Source organism: Oncorhynchus masou, chromosome 21, assembly GCF_036934945.1.
Source record: "Oncorhynchus masou masou isolate Uvic2021 chromosome 21, UVic_Omas_1.1, whole genome shotgun sequence".
In the NCBI taxonomy this organism is placed as follows: Eukaryota; Metazoa; Chordata; class Actinopteri; order Salmoniformes; family Salmonidae; genus Oncorhynchus; species Oncorhynchus masou.
In genome coordinates this window covers 52,037,340-52,060,882 of record NC_088232.1, presented here as the reverse complement: position 1 = coordinate 52,060,882, position 23,543 = coordinate 52,037,340, and the positions used below count along the sequence as shown (strand labels likewise).

The following is a 23,543-nucleotide window of genomic DNA, read 5'->3' as shown; positions in this document are numbered from 1 at the left end:
AGTGTAGAGATGGCAGGGTAGCCTAGTGGTTAGAGTGTAGAGGCGACAGGGTAGCCTAGTGGTTAGAGTGTAGAGGCGGCAGGGTAGCCTAGTGGTTAGAGTGTAGAGGCGGAAGGGTAGCCTAGTGGTTAGAGTGTAGAGGATGCAGGGTAGCCTAGTGGCTAGAGTGTAGAGGCGGCAGGGTAGCCTAGTGGTTAGAGTGTAGAGGCGACAGGGTAGTCTAGTGGTTAGAGTGTAGAGGTGGCAGGGTAGCCTAGTGGTTAGAGTGTAGAGGGGGCAGGGTAGCCTAGTGGTTAGAGTGTAGAGATGGCAGGGTAGCCTAGTGGTTAGAGTGTAGAGGCGACAGGGTAGCCTAGTGGTTAGAGTGTAGAGGCGGCAGGGTAGCCTAGTGGTTAGAGTGTAGAGGCGGAAGGGTAGCCTAGTGGTTAGAGTGTAGAGGGGGCAGGGTAGCCTAGTGGTTAGAGTGTAGAGGTGGCAGGGTAGCCTAGTGGTTAGAGTGTAGAGGGGGCAGGGTAGCCTAGTGGTTAGAGTGTAGAGGGGGCAGGGTAGCCTAGTGGTTAGAGTGTAGAGGCGACAGGGTAGCCTAGTGGTTAGAGTGTAGAGGATGCAGGGTAGCCTAGTGGCTAGAGTGTAGAGGCGGCAGGGTAGCCTAGTGGTTAGAGTGTAGAGGCGACAGGGTAGCCTAGTGGTTAGAGTGTAGAGGTGGCAGGGTAGCCTAGTGGTTAGAGTGTAGAGGGGGCAGGGTAGCCTAGTGGTTAGAGTGTAGAGATGGCAGGGTAGCCTAGTGGTTAGAGTGTAGAGGCGGCAGGGTAGCCTAGTGGTTAGAGTGTAGAGGCGGAAGGGTAGCCTAGTGGTTAGAGTGTAGAGGATGCAGGGTAGCCTAGTGGCTAGAGTGTAGAGGCGGCAGGGTAGCCTAGTGGTTAGAGTGTAGAGGCGACAGGGTAGTCTAGTGGTTAGAGTGTAGAGGTGGCAGGGTAGCCTAGTGGTTAGAGTGTAGAGGGGGCAGGGTAGCCTAGTGGTTAGAGTGTAGAGATGGCAGGGTAGCCTAGTGGTTAGAGTGTAGAGGCGACAGGGTAGCCTAGTGGTTAGAGTGTAGAGGCGGCAGGGTAGCCTAGTGGTTAGAGTGTAGAGGCGGAAGGGTAGCCTAGTGGTTAGAGTGTAGAGGGGGCAGGGTAGCCTAGTGGTTAGAGTGTAGAGGTGGCAGGGTAGCCTAGTGGTTAGAGTGTAGAGGGGGCAGGGTAGCCTAGTGGTTAGAGTGTAGAGGGGGCAGGGTAGCCTAGTGGTTAGAGTGTAGAGGCGACAGGGTAGCCTAGTGGTTAGAGTGTAGAGGATGCAGGGTAGCCTAGTGGCTAGAGTGTAGAGGCGGCAGGGTAGCCTAGTGGTTAGAGTGTAGAGGCGACAGGGTAGCCTAGTGATTAGAGTGTAGAGGTGGCAGGGTAGCCTAGTGGTTAGAGTGTAGAGGGGGCAGGGTAGCCTAGTGGTTAGAGTGTAGAGATGGCAGGGTAGCCTAGTGGTTAGAGTGTAGAGGCGACAGGGTAGCCTAGTGGTTAGAGTGTAGAGGCGACAGGGTAGCCTAGTGGTTAGAGTGTAGAGGCGGCAGGGTAGCCTAGTGGTTAGAGTGTAGAGGCGGAAGGGTAGCCTAGTGGTTAGAGTGTAGAGGATGCAGGGTAGCCTAGTGGCTAGAGTGTAGAGGCGGCAGGGTAGCCTAGTGGTTAGAGTGTAGAGGCGACAGGGTAGTCTAGTGGTTAGAGTGTAGAGGTGGCAGGGTAGCCTAGTGGTTAGAGTGTAGAGGGGGCAGGGTAGCCTAGTGGTTAGAGTGTAGAGATGGCAGGGTAGCCTAGTGGTTAGAGTGTAGAGGCGACAGGGTAGCCTAGTGGTTAGAGTGTAGAGGCGGCAGGGTAGCCTAGTGGTTAGAGTGTAGAGGCGGAAGGGTAGCCTAGTGGTTAGAGTGTAGAGGGGGCAGGGTAGCCTAGTGGTTAGAGTGTAGAGGTGGCAGGGTAGCCTAGTGGTTAGAGTGTAGAGGGGGCAGGGTAGCCTAGTGGTTAGAGTGTAGAGGGGGCAGGGTAGCCTAGTGGTTAGAGTGTAGAGGCGACAGGGTAGCCTAGTGGTTAGAGTGTAGAGGATGCAGGGTAGCCTAGTGGCTAGAGTGTAGAGGCGGCAGGGTAGCCTAGTGGTTAGAGTGTAGAGGCGACAGGGTAGCCTAGTGGTTAGAGTGTAGAGGTGGCAGGGTAGCCTAGTGGTTAGAGTGTAGAGGGGGCAGGGTAGCCTAGTGGTTAGAGTGTAGAGATGGCAGGGTAGCCTAGTGGTTAGAGTGTAGAGGCGACAGGGTAGCCTAGTGGTTAGAGTGTAGAGGCGGCAGGGTAGCCTAGTGGTTAGAGTGTAGAGGCGGAAGGGTAGCCTAGTGGTTAGAGTGTAGAGGGGGCAGGGTAGCCTAGTGGTTAGAGTGTAGAGGCGGAAGGGTAGCCTAGTGGTTAGAGTGTAGAGGATGCAGGGTAGCCTAGTGGCTAGAGTGTAGAGGCGGCAGGGTAGCCTAGTGGTTAGAGTGTAGAGGCGACAGGGTAGCCTAGTGGTTAGAGTGTAGAGGGGGCAGGGTAGCCTAGTGGTTAGAGTGTAGAGGTGGCAGGGTAGCCTAGTGGTTAGAGTGTAGAGGGGGCAGGGTAGCCTAGTGGTTAGAGTGTAGAGGGGGCAGGGTAGCCTAGTGGTTAGAGTGTAGAGGGGGCAGGGTAGCCTAGTGGTTAGAGTGTAGAGGGGGCAGGGTAGCCTAGTGGTTAGAGTGTAGAGGCGACAGGGTAGCCTAGTGGTTAGAGTGTAGAGGCGGCAGGGTAGCCTAGTGGTTAGAGTGTAGAGGCGGAAGGGTAGCCTAGTGGTTAGAGTGTAGAGGATGCAGGGTAGCCTAGTGGCTAGAGTGTAGAGGCGGCAGGGTAGCCTAGTGGTTAGAGTGTAGAGGCGACAGGGTAGCCTAGTGGTTAGAGTGTAGAGGTGGCAGGGTAGCCTAGTGGTTAGAGTGTAGAGGGGGCTGGGTAGCCTAGTGGTTAGAGTGTAGAGGTGGCAGGGTAGCCTAGTGGTTAGAGTGTAGAGGGGGCAGGGTAGCCTAGTGGTTAGAGTGTAGAGGGGGCAGGGTAGCCTAGTGGTTAGAGTGTAGAGGCGACAGGGTAGCCTAGTGGTTAGAGTGTAGAGGCGGCAGGGTAGCCTAGTGGTTAGAGTGTAGAGGCGGAAGGGTAGCCTAGTGGTTAGAGTGTAGAGGATGCAGGGTAGCCTAGTGGCTAGAGTGTAGAGGCGGCAGGGTAGCCTAGTGGTTAGAGTGTAGAGGCGACAGGGTAGCCTAGTGGTTAGAGTGTAGAGGTGGCAGGGTAGCCTAGTGGTTAGAGTGTAGAGATGGCAGGGTAGCCTAGTGGTTAGAGTGTAGAGGCGACAGGGTAGCCTAGTGGTTAGAGTGTAGAGGCGGCAGGGTAGCCTAGTGGTTAGAGTGTAGAGGCGGAAGGGTAGCCTAGTGGTTAGAGTGTAGAGGATGCAGGGTAGCCTAGTGGCTAGAGTGTAGAGGCGGCAGGGTAGCCTAGTGGTTAGAGTGTAGAGGCGACAGGGTAGCCTAGTGGTTAGAGTGTAGAGGTGTCAGGGTAGCCTAGTGGTTAGAGTGTAGAGGGGGCTGGGTAGCCTAGTGGTTAGAGTGTAGAGATGGCAGGGTAGCCTAGTGGTTAGAGTGTAGAGGCGACAGGGTAGCCTAGTGGTTAGAGTGTAGAGGCGGCAGGGTAGCCTAGTGGTTAGAGTGTAGAGATGGCAGGGTAGCCTAGTGGTTAGAGTGTAGAGGCGACAGGGTAGCCTAGTGGTTAGAGTGTAGAGGCGGCAGGGTAGCCTAGTGGTTAGAGTGTAGAGGCGGAAGGGTAGCCTAGTGGTTAGAGTGTAGAGGGGCAGGGTAGCCTAGTGGTTAGAGTGTAGAGGTGGCAGGGTAGCCTAGTGGTTAGAGTGTAGAGGGGGCAGGGTAGCCTAGTGGTTAGAGTGTAGAGGGGGCAGGGTAGCCTAGTGGTTAGAGTGTAGAGGCGACAGGGTAGCCTAGTGGTTAGAGTGTAGAGGATGCAGGGTAGCCTAGTGGTTAGAGTGTAGAGGCGGAAGGGTAGCCTAGTGGTTAGAGTGTAGAGGGGGCAGGGTAGCCTAGTGGTTAGAGTGTAGAGGCGGAAGGGTAGCCTAGTGGTTAGAGTGTAGAGGATGCAGGGTAGCCTAGTGGCTAGAGTGTAGAGGCGGCAGGGTAGCCTAGTGGTTAGAGTGTAGAGGCGACAGGGTAGCCTAGTGGTTAGAGTGTAGAGGGGGCAGGGTAGCCTAGTGGTTAGAGTGTAGAGGTGGCAGGGTAGCCTAGTGGTTAGAGTGTAGAGATGGCAGGGTAGCCTAGTGGTTAGAGTGTAGAGGCGACAGGGTAGCCTAGTGGTTAGAGTGTAGAGGCGGCAGGGTAGCCTAGTGGTTAGAGTGTAGAGATGGCAGGGTAGCCTAGTGGTTAGAGTGTAGAGGCGACAGGGTAGCCTAGTGGTTAGAGTGTAGAGGTGGCAGGGTAGCCTAGTGGTTAGAGTGTAGAGGGGGCTGGGTAGCCTAGTGGTTAGAGTGTAGAGATGGCAGGGTAGCCTAGTGGTTAGAGTGTAGAGGCGGCAGGGTAGCCTAGTGGTTAGAGTGTAGAGGCGGAAGGGTAGCCTAGTGGTTAGAGTGTAGAGGTGGCAGGGTAGCCTAGTGGTTAGAGTGTAGAGGTGGCAGGGTAGCCTAGTGGTTAGAGTGTAGAGGGGGCAGGGTAGCCTAGTGGTTAGAGTGTAGAGGGGGCAGGGTAGCCTAGTGGTTAGAGTGTAGAGGCGACAGGGTAGCCTAGTGGTTAGAGTGTAGAGGATGCAGGGTAGCCTAGTGGCTAGAGTGTAGAGGCGGCAGGGTAGCCTAGTGGTTAGAGTGTAGAGGCGACAGGGTAGCCTAGTGGTTAGAGTGTAGAGGTGGCAGGGTAGCCTAGTGGTTAGAGTGTAGAGGGGGCAGGGTAGCCTAGTGGTTAGAGTGTAGAGATGGCAGGGTAGCCTAGTGGTTAGAGTGTAGAGGCGACAGGGTAGCCTAGTGGTTAGAGTGTAGAGGCGGCAGGGTAGCCTAGTGGTTAGAGTGTAGAGGCGGAAGGGTAGCCTAGTGGTTAGAGTGTAGAGGGGGCAGGGTAGCCTAGTGGTTAGAGTGTAGAGGCGGAAGGGTAGCCTAGTGGTTAGAGTGTAGAGGATGCAGGGTAGCCTAGTGGCTAGAGTGTAGAGGCGGCAGGGTAGCCTAGTGGTTAGAGTGTAGAGGCGACAGGGTAGCCTAGTGGTTAGAGTGTAGAGGGGGCAGGGTAGCCTAGTGGTTAGAGTGTAGAGGTGGCAGGGTAGCCTAGTGGTTAGAGTGTAGAGATGGCAGGGTAGCCTAGTGGTTAGAGTGTAGAGGCGACAGGGTAGCCTAGTGGTTAGAGTGTAGAGGCGGCAGGGTAGCCTAGTGGTTAGAGTGTAGAGATGGCAGGGTAGCCTAGTGGTTAGAGTGTAGAGGCGACAGGGTAGCCTAGTGGTTAGAGTGTAGAGGCGGCAGGGTAGCCTAGTGGTTAGAGTGTAGAGGCGGAAGGGTAGCCTAGTGGTTAGAGTGTAGAGGGGGCAGGGTAGCCTAGTGGTTAGAGTGTAGAGGTGGCAGGGTAGCCTAGTGGTTAGAGTGTAGAGGGGGCAGGGTAGCCTAGTGGTTAGAGTGTAGAGGGGGCAGGGTAGCCTAGTGGTTAGAGTGTAGAGGCGACAGGGTAGCCTAGTGGTTAGAGTGTAGAGGATGCAGGGTAGCCTAGTGGCTAGAGTGTAGAGGCGGCAGGGTAGCCTAGTGGTTAGAGTGTAGAGGCGACAGGGTAGCCTAGTGGTTAGAGTGTAGAGGTGGCAGGGTAGCCTAGTGGTTAGAGTGTAGAGGGGGCAGGGTAGCCTAGTGGTTAGAGTGTAGAGATGGCAGGGTAGCCTAGTGGTTAGAGTGTAGAGGCGACAGGGTAGCCTAGTGGTTAGAGTGTAGAGGCGGCAGGGTAGCCTAGTGGTTAGAGTGTAGAGGCGGAAGGGTAGCCTAGTGGTTAGAGTGTAGAGGGGGCAGGGTAGCCTAGTGGTTAGAGTGTAGAGGCGGAAGGGTAGCCTAGTGGTTAGAGTGTAGAGGATGCAGGGTAGCCTAGTGGCTAGAGTGTAGAGGCGGCAGGGTAGCCTAGTGGTTAGAGTGTAGAGGCGACAGGGTAGCCTAGTGGTTAGAGTGTAGAGGGGGCAGGGTAGCCTAGTGGTTAGAGTGTAGAGGTGGCAGGGTAGCCTAGTGGTTAGAGTGTAGAGGGGGCAGGGTAGCCTAGTGGTTAGAGTGTAGAGGGGGCAGGGTAGCCTAGTGGTTAGAGTGTAGAGGCGACAGGGTAGCCTAGTGGTTAGAGTGTAGAGGATGCAGGGTAGCCTAGTGGCTAGAGTGTAGAGGCGGCAGGGTAGCCTAGTGGTTAGAGTGTAGAGGCGACAGGGTAGCCTAGTGGTTAGAGTGTAGAGGTGGCAGGGTAGCCTAGTGGTTAGAGTGTAGAGGCGGAAGGGTAGCCTAGTGGTTAGAGTGTAGAGGATGCAGGGTAGCCTAGTGGCTAGAGTGTAGAGGCGGCAGGGTAGCCTAGTGGTTAGAGTGTAGAGGTGGCAGGGTAGCCTAGTGGTTAGAGTGTAGAGGGGGCTGGGTAGCCTAGTGGTTAGAGTGTAGAGGTGGCAGGGTAGCCTAGTGGTTAGAGTGTAGAGGGGGCAGGGTAGCCTAGTGGTTAGAGTGTAGAGGCGGCAGGGTAGCCTAGTGGTTAGAGTGTAGAGGCGGAAGGGTAGCCTAGTGGTTAGAGTGTAGAGGGGGCAGGGTAGCCTAGTGGTTAGAGTGTAGAGGCGGCAGGGTAGCCTAGTGGTTAGAGTGTAGAGGCGGAAGGGTAGCCTAGTGGTTAGAGTGTAGAGGATGCAGGGTAGCCTAGTGGCTAGAGTGTAGAGGCGGCAGGGTAGCCTAGTGGTTAGAGTGTAGAGGCGACAGGGTAGCCTAGTGGTTAGAGTGTAGAGGTGGCAGGGTAGCCTAGTGGTTAGAGTGTAGAGATGGCAGGGTAGCCTAGTGGTTAGAGTGTAGAGGCGACAGGGTAGCCTAGTGGTTAGAGTGTAGAGGCGGCAGGGTAGCCTAGTGGTTAGAGTGTAGAGGCGGAAGGGTAGCCTAGTGGTTAGAGTGTAGAGGATGCAGGGTAGCCTAGTGGCTAGAGTGTAGAGGCGGCAGGGTAGCCTAGTGGTTAGAGTGTAGAGGCGACAGGGTAGCCTAGTGGTTAGAGTGTAGAGGTGGCAGGGTAGCCTAGTGGTTAGAGTGTAGAGGGGCTGGGTAGCCTAGTGGTTAGAGTGTAGAGGTGGCAGGGTAGCCTAGTGGTTAGAGTGTAGAGGGGGCAGGGTAGCCTAGTGGTTAGAGTGTAGAGGGGGCAGGGTAGCCTAGTGGTTAGAGTGTAGAGGCGACAGGGTAGCCTAGTGGTTAGAGTGTAGAGGCGGCAGGGTAGCCTAGTGGTTAGAGTGTAGAGGCGGAAGGGTAGCCTAGTGGTTAGAGTGTAGAGGATGCAGGGTAGCCTAGTGGCTAGAGTGTAGAGGCGGCAGGGTAGCCTAGTGGTTAGAGTGTAGAGGCGACAGGGTAGCCTAGTGGTTAGAGTGTAGAGGTGGCAGGGTAGCCTAGTGGTTAGAGTGTAGAGGGGGCTGGGTAGCCTAGTGGTTAGAGTGTAGAGGTGGCAGGGTAGCCTAGTGGTTAGAGTGTAGAGGGGCTGGGTAGCCTAGTGGTTAGAGTGTAGAGATGGCAGGGTAGCCTAGTGGTTAGAGTGTAGAGGCGACAGGGTAGCCTAGTGGTTAGAGTGTAGAGGCGGCAGGGTAGCCTAGTGGTTAGAGTGTAGAGGCGGCAGGGTAGCCTATATGGTTCGAGTGTAGAGGCGGCAGGGTAGCCTAGTGGTTAGAGTGTAGAGGCGGAAGGGTAGCCTAGTGGTTAGAGTGTAGAGGCGGCAGGGTAGCCTAGTGGTTAGAGTGTAGAGGAGGCAGGGTAGCCTACTGGTTAGAGTGTAGAGGCGGCAGGGTAGCCTAGTGGTTAGAGTGTAGAGGCGGCAGGGTAGCCTAGTGGTAGAGTGTAGAGGCGGCAGGGTAGCCTAGTGGTTAGAGTGTAGAGGAGGCAGGGTAGCCTAGTGGTTAGAGTGTAGAGGCGGCAGGGTAGCCTAGTGGTAGAGTGTAGAGGCGGCAGGGTAGCCTAGTGGTTAGAGTGTAGAGGAGGCAGGGTAGCCTAGTGGTTAGAGTGTAGAGGCGGCAGGGTAGCCTAGTGGTTAGAGTGTAGAGGGGGCAGGGTAGCCTAGTGGTTAGAGTGTAGAGATGGCAGGGTAGCCTAGTGGTTAGAGTGTAGAGGCGGCAGGGTAGCCTAGTGGTTAGAGTGTAGAGGCGGAAGGGTAGCCTAGTGGTTAGAGTGTAGAGGGGGCAGGGTAGCCTAGTGGTTAGAGTGTAGAGGGGGCAGGGTAGCCTAGTGGTTAGAGTGTAGAGGCGACAGGGTAGCCTAGTGGTTAGAGTGTAGAGGCGGCAGGGTAGCCTAGTGGTAGAGTGTAGAGGCGGCAGGGTAGCCTAGTGGTTAGAGTGTAGAGGAGGCAGGGTAGCCTAGTGGTTAGAGTGTAGAGGCGGCAGGGTAGCCTAGTGGTTAGAGTGTAGAGGGGGCAGGGTAGCCTAGTGGTTAGAGTGTAGAGATGGCAGGGTAGCCTAGTGGTTAGAGTGTAGAGGCGGCAGGGTAGCCTAGTGGTTAGAGTGTAGAGGCGGAAGGGTAGCCTAGTGGTTAGAGTGTAGAGGGGGCAGGGTAGCCTAGTGGTTAGAGTGTAGAGGCGGCAGGGTAGCCTAGTGGTTAGAGTGTAGAGGCGACAGGGTAGCCTAGTGGTTAGAGTGTAGAGGATGCAGGGTAGCCTAGTGGCTAGAGTGTAGAGGCGGCAGGGTAGCCTAGTGGTTAGAGTGTAGAGGCGGCAGGGTAGCCTAGTGGTTAGAGTGTAGAGGCGGCAGGGTAGCCTATATGGTTCGAGTGTAGAGGCGGCAGGGTAGCCTAGTGGTTAGAGTGTAGAGGCGGCAGGGTAGCCTAGTGGTTAGAGTGTAGAGGAGGCAGGGTAGCCTACTGGTTAGAGTGTAGAGGCGGCAGGGTAGCCTAGTGGTTAGAGTGTAGAGGCGGCAGGGTAGCCTAGTGGTAGAGTGTAGAGGCGGCAGGGTAGCCTAGTGGTTAGAGTGTAGAGGAGGCAGGGTAGCCTTGTGGTTAGAGTGTAGAGGCGGCAGGGTAGCCTAGTTGTAGAGTGTAGAGGCGGCAGGGTAGCCTAGTGGTTAGAGTGTAGAGGAGGCAGGGTAGCCTAGTGGTTAGAGTGTAGAGGCGGCAGGGTAGCCTAGTGGTTAGAGTGTAGAGGGGCAGGGTAGCCTAGTGGTTAGAGTGTAGAGATGGCAGGGTAGCCTAGTGGTTAGAGTGTAGAGGCGGCAGGGTAGCCTAGTGGTTAGAGTGTAGAGGCGGAAGGGTAGCCTAGTGGTTAGAGTGTAGAGGGGGCAGGGTAGCCTAGTGGTTAGAGTGTAGAGGGGGCAGGGTAGCCTAGTGGTTAGAGTGTAGAGGCGACAGGGTAGCCTAGTGGTTAGAGTGTAGAGGCGGCAGGGTAGCCTAGTGGTTAGAGTGTAGAGGCGGAAGGGTAGCCTAGTGGTTAGAGTGTAGAGGGGGCAGGGTAGCCTAGTGGTTAGAGTGTAGAGGCGGCAGGGTAGCCTAGTGGCTAGAGTGTAGAGGCGGCAGGGTAGCCTAGTGGTTAGAGTGTAGAGGCGGCAGGGTAGCCTATATGGTTCGAGTGTAGAGGCGGCAGGGTAGCATAGTGGTTAGAGTGTAGAGGCGGAAGGGTAGCCTAGTGGTTAGAGTGTAGAGGCGGCAGGGTAGCCTAGTGGTTAGAGTGTAGAGGAGGCAGGGTAGCCTACTGGTTAGAGTGTAGAGGCGGCAGGGTAGCCTAGTGGTTAGAGTGTAGAGGCGGCAGGGTAGCCTAGTGGTAGAGTGTAGAGGCGGCAGGGTAGCCTAGTGGTTAGAGTGTAGAGGAGGCAGGGTAGCCTAGTGGTTAGAGTGTAGAGGCGGCAGGGTAGCCTAGTGGTAGAGTGTAGAGGCGGCAGGGTAGCCTAGTGGTTAGAGTGTAGAGGAGGCAGGGTAGCCTAGTGGTTAGAGTGTAGAGGCGGCAGGGTAGCCTAGTGGTTAGAGTGTAGAGGGGGCAGGGTAGCCTAGTGGTTAGAGTGTAGAGATGGCAGGGTAGCCTAGTGGTTAGAGTGTAGAGGCGGCAGGGTAGCCTAGTGGTTAGAGTGTAGAGGCGGAAGGGTAGCCTAGTGGTTAGAGTGTAGAGGGGGCAGGGTAGCCTAGTGGTTAGAGTGTAGAGGGGGCAGGGTAGCCTAGTGGTTAGAGTGTAGAGGCGGAAGGGTAGCCTAGTGGTTAGAGTGTAGAGGGGGCAGGGTAGCCTAGTGGTTAGAGTGTAGAGGGGGCAGGGTAGCCTAGTGGTTAGAGTGTAGAGGCGACAGGGTAGCCTAGTGGTTAGAGTGTAGAGGCGGCAGGGTAGCCTAGTGGTTAGAGTGTAGAGGGGGCAGGGTAGCCTAGTGGTTAGAGTGTAGAGGGGGCAGGGTAGCCTAGTGGTTAGAGTGTAGAGGCGGAAGGGTAGCCTAGTGGTTAGAGTGTAGAGGGGGCAGGGTAGCCTAGTGGTTAGAGTGTAGAGGGGGCAGGGTAGCCTAGTGGTTAGAGTGTAGAGGGGGCAGGGTAGCCTAGTGGTTAGAGTGTAGAGGGGGCAGGGTAGCCTAGTGGTTAGAGTGTAGAGGCGGAAGGGTAGCCTAGTGGTTAGAGTGTAGAGGGGGCAGGGTAGCCTAGTGGTTAGAGTGTAGAGGGGGCAGGGTAGCCTAGTGGTTAGAGTGTAGAGGCGACAGGGTAGCCTAGTGGTTAGAGTGTAGAGGCGGCAGGGTAGCCTAGTGGTTAGAGTGTAGAGGGGACAGGGTAGCCTAGTGGTTAGAGTGTAGAGGCGGCAGGGTAGCCTAGTGGTTAGAGTGTAGAGGCGGAAGGGTAGCCTAGTGGTTAGAGTGTAGAGGATGCAGGGTAGCCTAGTGGCTAGAGTGTAGAGGCGGCAGGGTAGCCTAGTGGTTAGAGTGTAGAGGCGACAGGGTAGCCTAGTGGTTAGAGTGTAGAGGTGGCAGGGTAGCCTAGTGGTTAGAGTGTAGAGGGGGCTGGGTAGCCTAGTGGTTAGAGTGTAGAGGTGGCAGGGTAGCCTAGTGGTTAGAGTGTAGAGGGGGCTGGGTAGCCTAGTGGTTAGAGTGTAGAGATGGCAGGGTAGCCTAGTGGTTAGAGTGTAGAGGCGACAGGGTAGCCTAGTGGTTAGAGTGTAGAGGCGGCAGGGTAGCCTAGTGGTTAGAGTGTAGAGGCGGCAGGGTAGCCTATATGGTTCGAGTGTAGAGGCGGCAGGGTAGCCTAGTGGTTAGAGTGTAGAGGCGGAAGGGTAGCCTAGTGGTTAGAGTGTAGAGGCGGCAGGGTAGCCTAGTGGTTAGAGTGTAGAGGAGGCAGGGTAGCCTACTGGTTAGAGTGTAGAGGCGGCAGGGTAGCCTAGTGGTTAGAGTGTAGAGGCGGCAGGGTAGCCTAGTGGTAGAGTGTAGAGGCGGCAGGGTAGCCTAGTGGTTAGAGTGTAGAGGAGGCAGGGTAGCCTAGTGGTTAGAGTGTAGAGGCGGCAGGGTAGCCTAGTGGTAGAGTGTAGAGGCGGCAGGGTAGCCTAGTGGTTAGAGTGTAGAGGAGGCAGGGTAGCCTAGTGGTTAGAGTGTAGAGGCGGCAGGGTAGCCTAGTGGTTAGAGTGTAGAGGGGGCAGGGTAGCCTAGTGGTTAGAGTGTAGAGATGGCAGGGTAGCCTAGTGGTTAGAGTGTAGAGGCGGCAGGGTAGCCTAGTGGTTAGAGTGTAGAGGCGGAAGGGTAGCCTAGTGGTTAGAGTGTAGAGGGGGCAGGGTAGCCTAGTGGTTAGAGTGTAGAGGGGGCAGGGTAGCCTAGTGGTTAGAGTGTAGAGGCGACAGGGTAGCCTAGTGGTTAGAGTGTAGAGGCGGCAGGGTAGCCTAGTGGTAGAGTGTAGAGGCGGCAGGGTAGCCTAGTGGTTAGAGTGTAGAGGAGGCAGGGTAGCCTAGTGGTTAGAGTGTAGAGGCGGCAGGGTAGCCTAGTGGTTAGAGTGTAGAGGGGGCAGGGTAGCCTAGTGGTTAGAGTGTAGAGATGGCAGGGTAGCCTAGTGGTTAGAGTGTAGAGGCGGCAGGGTAGCCTAGTGGTTAGAGTGTAGAGGCGGAAGGGTAGCCTAGTGGTTAGAGTGTAGAGGGGGCAGGGTAGCCTAGTGGTTAGAGTGTAGAGGCGGCAGGGTAGCCTAGTGGTTAGAGTGTAGAGGCGACAGGGTAGCCTAGTGGTTAGAGTGTAGAGGATGCAGGGTAGCCTAGTGGCTAGAGTGTAGAGGCGGCAGGGTAGCCTAGTGGTTAGAGTGTAGAGGCGGCAGGGTAGCCTAGTGGTTAGAGTGTAGAGGCGGCAGGGTAGCCTATATGGTTCGAGTGTAGAGGCGGCAGGGTAGCCTAGTGGTTAGAGTGTAGAGGCGGCAGGGTAGCCTAGTGGTTAGAGTGTAGAGGAGGCAGGGTAGCCTACTGGTTAGAGTGTAGAGGCGGCAGGGTAGCCTAGTGGTTAGAGTGTAGAGGCGGCAGGGTAGCCTAGTGGTAGAGTGTAGAGGCGGCAGGGTAGCCTAGTGGTTAGAGTGTAGAGGAGGCAGGGTAGCCTAGTGGTTAGAGTGTAGAGGCGGCAGGGTAGCCTAGTGGTAGAGTGTAGAGGCGGCAGGGTAGCCTAGTGGTTAGAGTGTAGAGGAGGCAGGGTAGCCTAGTGGTTAGAGTGTAGAGGCGGCAGGGTAGCCTAGTGGTTAGAGTGTAGAGGGGGCAGGGTAGCCTAGTGGTTAGAGTGTAGAGATGGCAGGGTAGCCTAGTGGTTAGAGTGTAGAGGCGGCAGGGTAGCCTAGTGGTTAGAGTGTAGAGGCGGAAGGGTAGCCTAGTGGTTAGAGTGTAGAGGGGGCAGGGTAGCCTAGTGGTTAGAGTGTAGAGGGGGCAGGGTAGCCTAGTGGTTAGAGTGTAGAGGCGACAGGGTAGCCTAGTGGTTAGAGTGTAGAGGCGGCAGGGTAGCCTAGTGGTAGAGTGTAGAGGCGGCAGGGTAGCCTAGTGGTTAGAGTGTAGAGGAGGCAGGGTAGCCTAGTGGTTAGAGTGTAGAGGCGGCAGGGTAGCCTAGTGGTTAGAGTGTAGAGGGGGCAGGGTAGCCTAGTGGTTAGAGTGTAGAGATGGCAGGGTAGCCTAGTGGTTAGAGTGTAGAGGCGGCAGGGTAGCCTAGTGGTTAGAGTGTAGAGGCGGAAGGGTAGCCTAGTGGTTAGAGTGTAGAGGGGGCAGGGTAGCCTAGTGGTTAGAGTGTAGAGGGGGCAGGGTAGCCTAGTGGTTAGAGTGTAGAGGCGACAGGGTAGCCTAGTGGTTAGAGTGTAGAGGCGGCAGGGTAGCCTAGTGGTTAGAGTGTAGAGGCGGAAGGGTAGCCTAGTGGTTAGAGTGTAGAGGATGCAGGGTAGCCTAGTGGCTAGAGTGTAGAGGCGGCAGGGTAGCCTAGTGGTTAGAGTGTAGAGGCGACAGGGTAGCCTAGTGGTTAGAGTGTTGAGGTGGCAGGGTAGCCTAGTGGTTAGAGTGTAGAGGGGGCTGGGTAGCCTAGTGGTTAGAGTGTAGAGGCGGCAGGGTAGCCTAGTGGTTAGAGTGTAGAGGGGGCAGGGTAGCCTAGTGGTTAGAGTGTAGAGATGGCAGGGTAGCCTAGTGGTTAGAGTGTAGAGGCGGCAGGGTAGCCTAGTGGTTAGAGTGTAGAGGCGGAAGGGTAGCCTAGTGGTTAGAGTGTAGAGGGGGCAGGGTAGCCTAGTGGTTAGAGTGTAGAGGGGGCAGGGTAGCCTAGTGGTTAGAGTGTAGAGGCGACAGGGTAGCCTAGTGGTTAGAGTGTAGAGGCGGCAGGGTAGCCTAGTGGTTAGAGTGTAGAGGGGGCAGGGTAGCCTAGTGGTTAGAGTGTAGAGGCGGAAGGGTAGCCTAGTGGTTAGAGTGTAGAGGGGGCAGGGTAGCCTAGTGGTTAGAGTGTAGAGGGGGCAGGGTAGCCTAGTGGTTAGAGTGTAGAGGGGGCAGGGTAGCCTAGTGGTTAGAGTGTAGAGGGGGCAGGGTAGCCTAGTGGTTAGAGTGTAGAGGCGGAAGGGTAGCCTAGTGGTTAGAGTGTAGAGGGGGCAGGGTAGCCTAGTGGTTAGAGTGTAGAGGGGGCAGGGTAGCCTAGTGGTTAGAGTGTAGAGGCGACAGGGTAGCCTAGTGGTTAGAGTGTAGAGGCGGCAGGGTAGCCTAGTGGTTAGAGTGTAGAGGGGGCAGGGTAGCCTAGTGGTTAGAGTGTAGAGGGGGCAGGGTAGCCTAGTGGTTAGAGTGTAGAGGCGGAAGGGTAGCCTAGTGGTTAGAGTGTAGAGGGGGCAGGGTAGCCTAGTGGTTAGAGTGTAGAGGGGGCAGGGTAGCCTAGTGGTTAGAGTGTAGAGGCGACAGGGTAGCCTAGTGGTTAGAGTGTAGAGGCGGCAGGGTAGCCTAGTGGTAGAGTGTAGAGGCGGCAGGGTAGCCTAGTGGTTAGAGTGTAGAGGAGGCAGGGTAGCCTAGTGGTTAGAGTGTAGAGGCGGCAGGGTAGCCTAGTGGTTAGAGTGTAGAGGGGGCAGGGTAGCCTAGTGGTTAGAGTGTAGAGATGGCAGGGTAGCCTAGTGGTTAGAGTGTAGAGGCGGCAGGGTAGCCTAGTGGTTAGAGTGTAGAGGCGGAAGGGTAGCCTAGTGGTTAGAGTGTAGAGGGGGCAGGGTAGCCTAGTGGTTAGAGTGTAGAGGGGGCAGGGTAACCTAGTGGTTAGAGTGTAGAGGCGACAGGGTAGCCTAGTGGTTAGAGTGTAGAGGCGGCAGGGTAGCCTAGTGGTTAGAGTGTAGAGGCGGAAGGGTAGCCTAGTGGTTAGAGTGTAGAGGATGCAGGGTAGCCTAGTGGCTAGAGTGTAGAGGCGACAGGGTAGCCTAGTGGTTAGAGTGTAGAGGCGGAAGGGTAGCCTAGTGGTTAGAGTGTAGAGGATGCAGGGTAGCCTAGTGGCTAGAGTGTAGAGGCGGCAGGGTAGCCTAGTGGTTAGAGTGTAGAGGAGGCAGGGTAGCCTAGTGGTTAGAGTGTAGAGGCGGCAGGGTAGCCTAGTGGTAGAGTGTAGAGGCGGCAGGGTAGCCTAGTGGTTAGAGTGTAGAGGAGGCAGGGTAGCCTAGTGGTTAGAGTGTAGAGGCGGCAGGGTAGCCTAGTGGTTAGAGTGTAGAGGGGGCAGGGTAGCCTAGTGGTTAGAGTGTAGAGATGGCAGGGTAGCCTAGTGGTTAGAGTGTAGAGGCGGCAGGGTAGCCTAGTGGTTAGAGTGTAGAGGCGGAAGGGTAGCCTAGTGGTTAGAGTGTAGAGGGGCAGGGTAGCCTAGTGGTAAGAGTGTAGAGGGGGCAGCGTAGCCAAGTGGTTAGAGTGTAGAGGGGGCAGGGTAGCCTAGTGGTTAGAGTGTAGAGGCGACAGGGTAGCCTAGTGGTTAGAGTGTAGAGGCGGCAGGGTAGCCTAGTGGTTAGAGTGTAGAGGCGGAAGGGTAGCCTAGTGGTTAGAGTGTAGAGGATGCAGGGTAGCCTAGTGGCTAGAGTGTAGAGGCGGCAGGGTAGCCTAGTGGTTAGAGTGTAGAGGCGACAGGGTAGCCTAGTGGTTAGAGTGTTGAGGTGGCAGGGTAGCCTAGTGGTTAGAGTGTAGAGGGGGCTGGGTAGCCTAGTGGTTAGAGTGTAGAGATGGCAGGGTAGCCTAGTGGTTAGAGTGTAGAGGCGACAGGGTAGCCTAGTGGTTAGAGTGTAGAGGCGGCAGGGTAGCCTAGTGGTTAGAGTGTAGAGGCGGAAGGGTAGCCTAGTGGTTAGAGTGTAGAGGATGCAGGGTAGCCTAGTGGCTAGAGTGTAGAGGCGGCAGGGTAGCCTAGTGGTTAGAGTGTAGAGGCGGCAGGGTAGCCTATATGGTTCGAGTGTAGAGGCGGCAGGGTAGCATAGTGGTTAGAGTGTAGAGGCGGAAGGGTAGCCTAGTGGTTAGAGTGTAGAGGCGGCAGGGTAGCCTAGTGGTTAGAGTGTAGAGGAGGCAGGGTAGCCTACTGGTTAGAGTGTAGAGGCGGCAGGGTAGCCTAGTGGTTAGAGTGTAGAGGCGGCAGGGTAGCCTAGTGGTAGAGTGTAGAGGCGGCAGGGTAGCCTAGTGGTTAGAGTGTAGAGGAGGCAGGGTAGCCTAGTGGTTAGAGTGTAGAGGCGGCAGGGTAGCCTAGTGGTAGAGTGTAGAGGCGGCAGGGTAGCCTAGTGGTTAGAGTGTAGAGGAGGCAGGGTAGCCTAGTGGTTAGAGTGTAGAGGCGGCAGGGTAGCCTAGTGGTTAGAGTGTAGAGGGGGCAGGGTAGCCTAGTGGTTAGAGTGTAGAGATGGCAGGGTAGCCTAGTGGTTAGAGTGTAGAGGCGGCAGGGTAGCCTAGTGGTTAAAGTGTAGAGGCGGAAGGGTAGCCTAGTGGTTAGAGTGTAGAGGGGGCAGGGTAGCCTAGTGGTTAGAGTGTAGAGGGGGCAGGGTAGCCTAGTGGTTAGAGTGTAGAGGCGGAAGGGTAGCCTAGTGGTTAGAGTGTAGAGGGGGCAGGGTAGCCTAGTGGTTAGAGTGTAGAGGGGGCAGGGTAGCCTAGTGGTTAGAGTGTAGAGGCGACAGGGTAGCCTAGTGGTTAGAGTGTAGAGGCGGCAGGGTAGCCTAGTGGTTAGAGTGTAGAGGGGGCAGGGTAGCCTAGTGGTTAGAGTGTAGAGGGGGCAGGGTAGCCTAGTGGTTAGAGTGTAGAGGCGGAAGGGTAGCCTAGTGGTTAGAGTGTAGAGGGGGCAGGGTAGCCTAGTGGTTAGAGTGTAGAGGGGGCAGGGTAGCCTAGTGGTTAGAGTGTAGAGGCGACAGGGTAGCCTAGTGGTTAGAGTGTAGAGGCGGCAGGGTAGCCTAGTGGTAGAGTGTAGAGGCGGCAGGGTAGCCTAGTGGTTAGAGTGTAGAGGAGGCAGGGTAGCCTAGTGGTTAGAGTGTAGAGGCGGCAGGGTAGCCTAGTGGTTAGAGTGTAGAGGGGGCAGGGTAGCCTAGTGGTTAGAGTGTAGAGATGGCAGGGTAGCCTAGTGGTTAGAGTGTAGAGGCGGCAGGGTAGCCTAGTGGTTAGAGTGTAGAGGCGGAAGGGTAGCCTAGTGGTTAGAGTGTAGAGGGGGCAGGGTAGCCTAGTGGTTAGAGTGTAGAGGGGGCAGGGTAACCTAGTGGTTAGAGTGTAGAGGCGACAGGGTAGCCTAGTGGTTAGAGTGTAGAGGCGGCAGGGTAGCCTAGTGGTTAGAGTGTAGAGGCGGAAGGGTAGCCTAGTGGTTAGAGTGTAGAGGATGCAGGGTAGCCTAGTGGCTAGAGTGTAGAGGCGACAGGGTAGCCTAGTGGTTAGAGTGTAGAGGCGGAAGGGTAGCCTAGTGGTTAGAGTGTAGAGGATGCAGGGTAGCCTAGTGGCTAGAGTGTAGAGGCGGCAGGGTAGCCTAGTGGTTAGAGTGTAGAGGAGGCAGGGTAGCCTAGTGGTTAGAGTGTAGAGGCGGCAGGGTAGCCTAGTGGTAGAGTGTAGAGGCGGCAGGGTAGCCTAGTGGTTAGAGTGTAGAGGAGGCAGGGTAGCCTAGTGGTTAGAGTGTAGAGGCGGCAGGGTAGCCTAGTGGTTAGAGTGTAGAGGGGGCAGGGTAGCCTAGTGGTTAGAGTGTAGAGATGGCAGGGTAGCCTAGTGGTTAGAGTGTAGAGGGAGGCAGGGTAGCCTAGTGGTTAGAGTGTAGAGGCGGAAGGGTAGCCTAGTGGTTAGAGTGTAGAGGGGGCAGGGTAGCCTAGTGGTTAGAGTGTAGAGGGGGCAGGGTAGCCTAGTGGTTAGAGTGTAGAGGCGACAGGGTAGCCTAGTGGTTAGAGTGTAGAGGCGGCAGGGTAGCCTAGTGGTTAGAGTGTAGAGGCGGAAGGGTAGCCTAGTGGTTAGAGTGTAGAGGATGCAGGGTAGCCTAGTGGCTAGAGTGTAGAGGCGACAGGGTAGCCTAGTGGTTAGAGTGTAGAGGCGGAAGGGTAGCCTAGTGGTTAGAGTGTAGAGGATGCAGGGTAGCCTAGTGGCTAGAGTGTAGAGGCGGCAGGGTAGCCTAGTGGTTAGAGTGTAGAGGCGACAGGGTAGCCTAGTGGTTAGAGTGTAGAGGCGACAGGGTAGCCTAGTGGTTAGAGTGTAGAGGCGACAGGGTAGCCTAGTGGTTAGAGTGTAGAGGCGACAGGGTAGCCTAGTGGTTAGAGTGTAGAGGCGACAGGGTAGCCTAGTGGTTAGAGTGTAGAGGCGGCAGGGTAGCCTAGTGGTTAGAGTGTAGAGGCGGCAGGGTAGCCTAGTGGTTAGAGTGTAGAGGCGGCAGGGTAGCCTAGTGGTTAGAGTGTAGAGGCGGCAGGGTAGCCTAGTGGTTAGAGTGTAGAGGCGGCAGGGTAGCCTAGTGGTTAGAGTGTAGAGGCGGCAGGGTAGCCTAGTGGTTAGAGTGTAGAGGCGGCAGGGTAGCCTAGTGGTTAGAGTGTAGAGGAGGCAGGGTAGCCTAGTGGTTAGAGTGTAGAGGAGGCAGGGTAGCCTAGTGGTTAGAGTGTAGAGGCGGCAGGGTAGCCTAGTGGTTAGAGTGTAGAGGAGGCAGGGTAGCCTAGTGGTTAGAGTGTAGAGGCGGCAGGGTAGCCTAGTGGTAGAGTGTAGAGGCGGCAGGGTAGCCTAGTGGTTAGAGTGTAGAGGAGGCAGGGTAGCCTAGTGGTTAGAGTGTAGAGGCGGCAGGGTAGCCTAGTGGTTAGAGTGTAGAGGCGACAGGGTAGCCTAGTGGTTAGAGTGTAGAGGCGGCAGGGTAGCCTAGTGGTTAGAGTGTAGAGGAGGCAGGGTAGCCTAGTGGTTAGAGTGTAGAGATGGCAGGGTAGCCTAGTGGTTAGAGTGTAGAGGCGGCAGGGTAGCCTAGTGGTTAGAGTGTAGAGGAGGCAGGGTAGCCTAGTGGTTAGAGTGTAGAGGCGGCAGGGTAGCCTAGTGGTTAGAGTGTAGAGGATGCAGGGTAGCCTAGTGGTTAGAGTGTAGAGGCGGCAGGGTAGCCTAGTGGTTAGAGTGTAGAGGCGGCAGGGTAGCCTAGTGGTTAGAGTGTAGAGGAGGCAGGGTAGCCTAGTGGTTAGAGTGTAGAGGCGGCAGGGTAGCCTGTCGTTCTGCCCCTGAACTGGCAGTTAACCCACTGTTTCTAGGCCGTCACTGAAAATAAGAATTTGTTCTTAACTGACTTGCCTAGTAAAATAAAGGTGATTACTTTTTGCGAATCCATTCAGTTTTCCAGGTTAATTCAACATCACAGATTATTATTTTTTTCAACAACATTGATTCAACCAGTTTTTTTTTGCCCAGTGGGTCCTCACTGCTTTCAATAAGACTGTGAAAAGCATTGTGTCTCACATTTGGTTGTTCATGTTAGGGAAGGAAATGGAAGACTACGAGGCACCCACAGATATATTTTATTTGGTTTTTGCATTTCATATCGAGTTGGTACGATCAGTACAGCCAAACTATGACTAACGATGCAGAACTAGTTCAGGATTGTTCTCAAATGACAAAATCAAAAATTTCTACCCAGCATAGTGGATTGAACACTGCTGTAACAATACCAGGACTAAATAAATGGATAGCCTATTTCATTGCATGATTTTTTTTTTTTTAAATGCTGTTTGTTGAACCCTTGAGTGGGTGGGTGTCCAATTCTGTAATGATTCAAAGCTCAGAGGGTGTTCAAGCATTTTCTTGGATGTCATTCATTTCACAATAAACCATAGAGACTCTGACCCTGACAGCAGTTCCTAAGCTTTCACCCAGAATACATGAACAGAATCCTAATTGCTCCCTTTGTTAACCACCCACCTAAGATACCCCTCACTAGAAACACAATGAAAATGCACATTTATTTCAACTTTTTGTTCAGTAATCCCATCTTCAGATATCCTCTGATTTCCAGAATGAAAACGTTTTAGTATGAGATGTTTTAAAATAGACTTGACATATTTATTCTCTTTTCCTTGAAGTAAATATACAGTCTGTGTTGAAATGTGTGATTTGTTCTCTAAATACCAATCTGTCTCTCAACAGTCAAAGACCTACATGTGCAGCAGCCAGAGTAAAGTACTGTGTTTGACCATAGACTTTGGATCTGGCTTCACTTGTTCTGAGAGTTCCTCGAAGGTGAGTCATCGTTCATTCACTATTCTAAATGAATGGTCAACAGGCTATACAGTAGGGGGATATTGTCCCATGCTAGACTGGTTAATACCTTCTGTTTACCGATTGGTCAAAAAATAATGAACCCTTACTATATTCCTCTATGTTATCCCCTGTAGAGTATATTATGGAGATACAAATTCTCTCAACTGAAAGGCTCCTCTGATGATGGGAAAACAAGGGTGAAACTCCTCTTCAAGAATGCTGAAAACAAACAGATAGAGATGAAGGTGACGGCTGCATAAGACATCAACTCAACTTCCATTGCAGTGGCCTCTTTGAAGAGAGCATTGATAGACGGCAGAATGTTAGAATACTGTGGTCACATATTAAAATGGAATTTTCACTACTTTGCAGATATGAAACAAACAGAAAATTAAAAAATATAAAAAAATGTCCAGTTTATGCTACAAAAACAACTTAAGAGGTTTTAAAATAGGTTATATTTGACTCAATTCTATGACGTACAGTAAGGCATCAGGGCGGCAGGTAGCCTAGTGGTTAGAGCGTTGGGCCAGTAACCGAAAGGTTGCTAGATTGAATCCCTGAGCTGACAGGGTAAAAATCTGTTATTCTGTCCCTGAACAAGGCAGTTAACCCACTGTTTCAAGGCCGTCATTGTAAATAAGAATTTGTTCTTAACTGACTTGCCTAGTTAAATAAAACAATTGTTGGCAGAATAGATGAATGCATGATTAATATAATATGATTAATATAATGCACCAATATATTTCTTGGTAATCCAACAAATATTACTATCAGGTTGTATTTTTTTTTTACCTTTATTTAACTAGGCAAGTCAGTTAAGAACAAATTCTTATTTTCAATGACGGCCTAGTGGGTTAAAATGGTCAGAGTCAGGTGTTCTCTCATTTGTGTCTGGAAGTAGTTAGCAAGCGAGCCAATTTCAGCCAGTTGTCTTGGTTTGCTGGACTTCTGTTGTGAGGAACCCAGTGTGCGCTTTGGAATTTACGAACAAACCATTCAGTTGTCAAAATGTAGGTTGGGACAAGCATGCATTTGCAGGAAAGCTGCAGAAGGACAAGCAGGCTACTATTCCCCATCATTTATCAGTGCAATTGTAACAGGCCAACTAGCTGAAAAGATTTGAGAGGGTTTATCTGATGTTCCCTCGTTAGATTTTAGCTCACCTCACTCAAGCTAGCATTAGTTGTTGATCTTGTTGTTGTTGTTGATGTGCACAACTGAGGGAGAGAGAACCTACCTGTTCGTGATTGTTTAATCCATAGGGCTGCAAAAGAGGACTCCCGTGGGATTGACATATTTGCAGAAATCCATTCAGGGTCTATTTTGTGGCTTTTTACAAATGCGTTATAAAGATTTAAAGTTGCGCTGTTGCACCTGCCTGTAAACACACAGTCCAGTTATAGGTTAATGATGGCAGGCCTGTGCGGCAAATGGCTTGTTTGCATAAATGCCTACTGTAGCTCTGATTGGCTACGGCGCACCTGTCTGCGTTGACTCCGGTCCTGGAGGAGAGGTGGTTTGATTAGGTTGTATGTGCTGCACTACTGTCTATTAATTGTCCAAAACCCCAAGGCTGCTTTCCCATTCTACATGTATTTCTATAGAATTTTCACAACTGCCTTCCTCTACTGCACATCGTTCCCAAACATTTTATGAATTTATGAAAACTGACAAATGTAATCATGTCTAAATACTTGCTTGTCAGAAAAAAAATGTACAAAAATATTATCATATTCTTTCTGAGAGAGATTTGAATACGATTTCACGTTGATAAAATGCTGCCAGTTCCACTTTTAAAAATGGTATTGATGGGGCGAAGAATGTTCTGAATAATGTGGTTATTACTCAAATTGGCTTTTGCTTCCTCATCAGTATATAGAACTAAAATATTTCCGGTAAATTCCATGTGGGGAACAAGTAGAGGTTGTTGTTATTATTATTATTAAGATGAGTGCCTATTTGTTACAAAAGTAATTGTGACATTTTAATGTATGCAAATATTATGTAAATATTATGCAAACTGTTAAGAATATTCCTCACAATTTGTATTCAGGTTTTTTTTTTCATTGCAGGAGCTGGAGTTTGGCAATCTGACAGCAGTCCTCCATTGTATTTCTTCTTTTATGGCTGCCAAAGTGGCCTCTGTGGACCCTGTCTTTGTCAAGTGTCAAAGCATCTCTGGAAAGTACATGAGCTAGACACTTCCTGCTGTTGTCATTTTAGTCACATAAGCTAATCGACTATTTTATGCACATTCAAATGATATGTATTTCTTGTTCCTGTTATTTTTGTAAGGCTCTTATTAAATAATAAAAAATAAAAAAAAAATAAAAAAATATATATATATATATATATATATATATATAAATAAAAAAACATCTGACTGGAAGTAAAGGATATTTATATTTGCATTAATTGGTTGGTATTGACATTTGAGTATGAATATGCTAAAGATTGTTTCATTTTGTCCATGTAGAAAAACAGCTGTCACAAAAAAATGGTTTCTATGTTTGTTCATGTGTATAGACACGGCACAGTTTTCAATTCATGCGTAGATACAAGTTTAACTTAAAAGCAGAACCGATAAAACAGAACTGTTGTACTGTACTAATCAACACACATGCAAACATTTGGGAATGTTTATTCTGCTGGGCTATATGATCTCTGGTTCTTCACTTATTCCATAACTGCAGCATGACGACAGACACCGTGGCTGCAGCATGATTTTGGGGGAAAAGAGTGTCTGACGAGTGTGTGTTGAGGCCCGCAAATGCGGGGCTTGGAGCAGGCTTTCATGACCCCAGAGGGTATTTTAGTTTTGTATTTTAGTGTATACAGTCACTGCTAGTCACTGATGTGCTCCTTTACCAAACGGTGGCAGGACAAACACTGTTGGAAGAAGATATAGACTTATTGTAGCAGTGGTATGTCAGTGTATCTGTCAGGTGGTTTAAAATGTTGCTTTCTGAAGTTAAATTAACATTTATTTTTACGCTTTGTTGTCCCTTACTTTGTATGTAGCACTGACAGTCATTACAAAGCTTACAAATATATAAATGTTTATATTTATATTCCCTCAGCCTCTTGTTTTCTTTTATATTCCAAAATAAATCCAGAATCATTTTCCTCCTTATTGTCAAATGTTCGTTTATTGTATTCCTAGCACTACCGGGGATGTGTTCAC

General features: G+C 52.5%; 1 protein-coding gene across 2 annotated transcripts in view; it reads left to right on the top strand.

Moving 5' to 3' along the window:
* Positions 1 to 22,670, top strand: part of LOC135508500 (gamma-2-syntrophin-like) — a 92,715-nt gene extending 70,045 nt beyond the window's left edge. For both annotated transcript variants that reach the window (XM_064928748.1, XM_064928749.1), the window contains 3 exons: positions 20,243 to 20,335; positions 20,491 to 20,601; positions 22,432 to 22,670. In XM_064928748.1, the coding sequence (XP_064784820.1) occupies positions 20,243 to 20,335; positions 20,491 to 20,601; positions 22,432 to 22,557 (330 nt within the window). In that variant the 3' untranslated portion in view covers positions 22,558 to 22,670. The remainder of the gene's footprint in view (positions 1 to 20,242; positions 20,336 to 20,490; positions 20,602 to 22,431) is intronic.
* Positions 22,671 to 23,543: the final 873 nt, after the last annotated feature.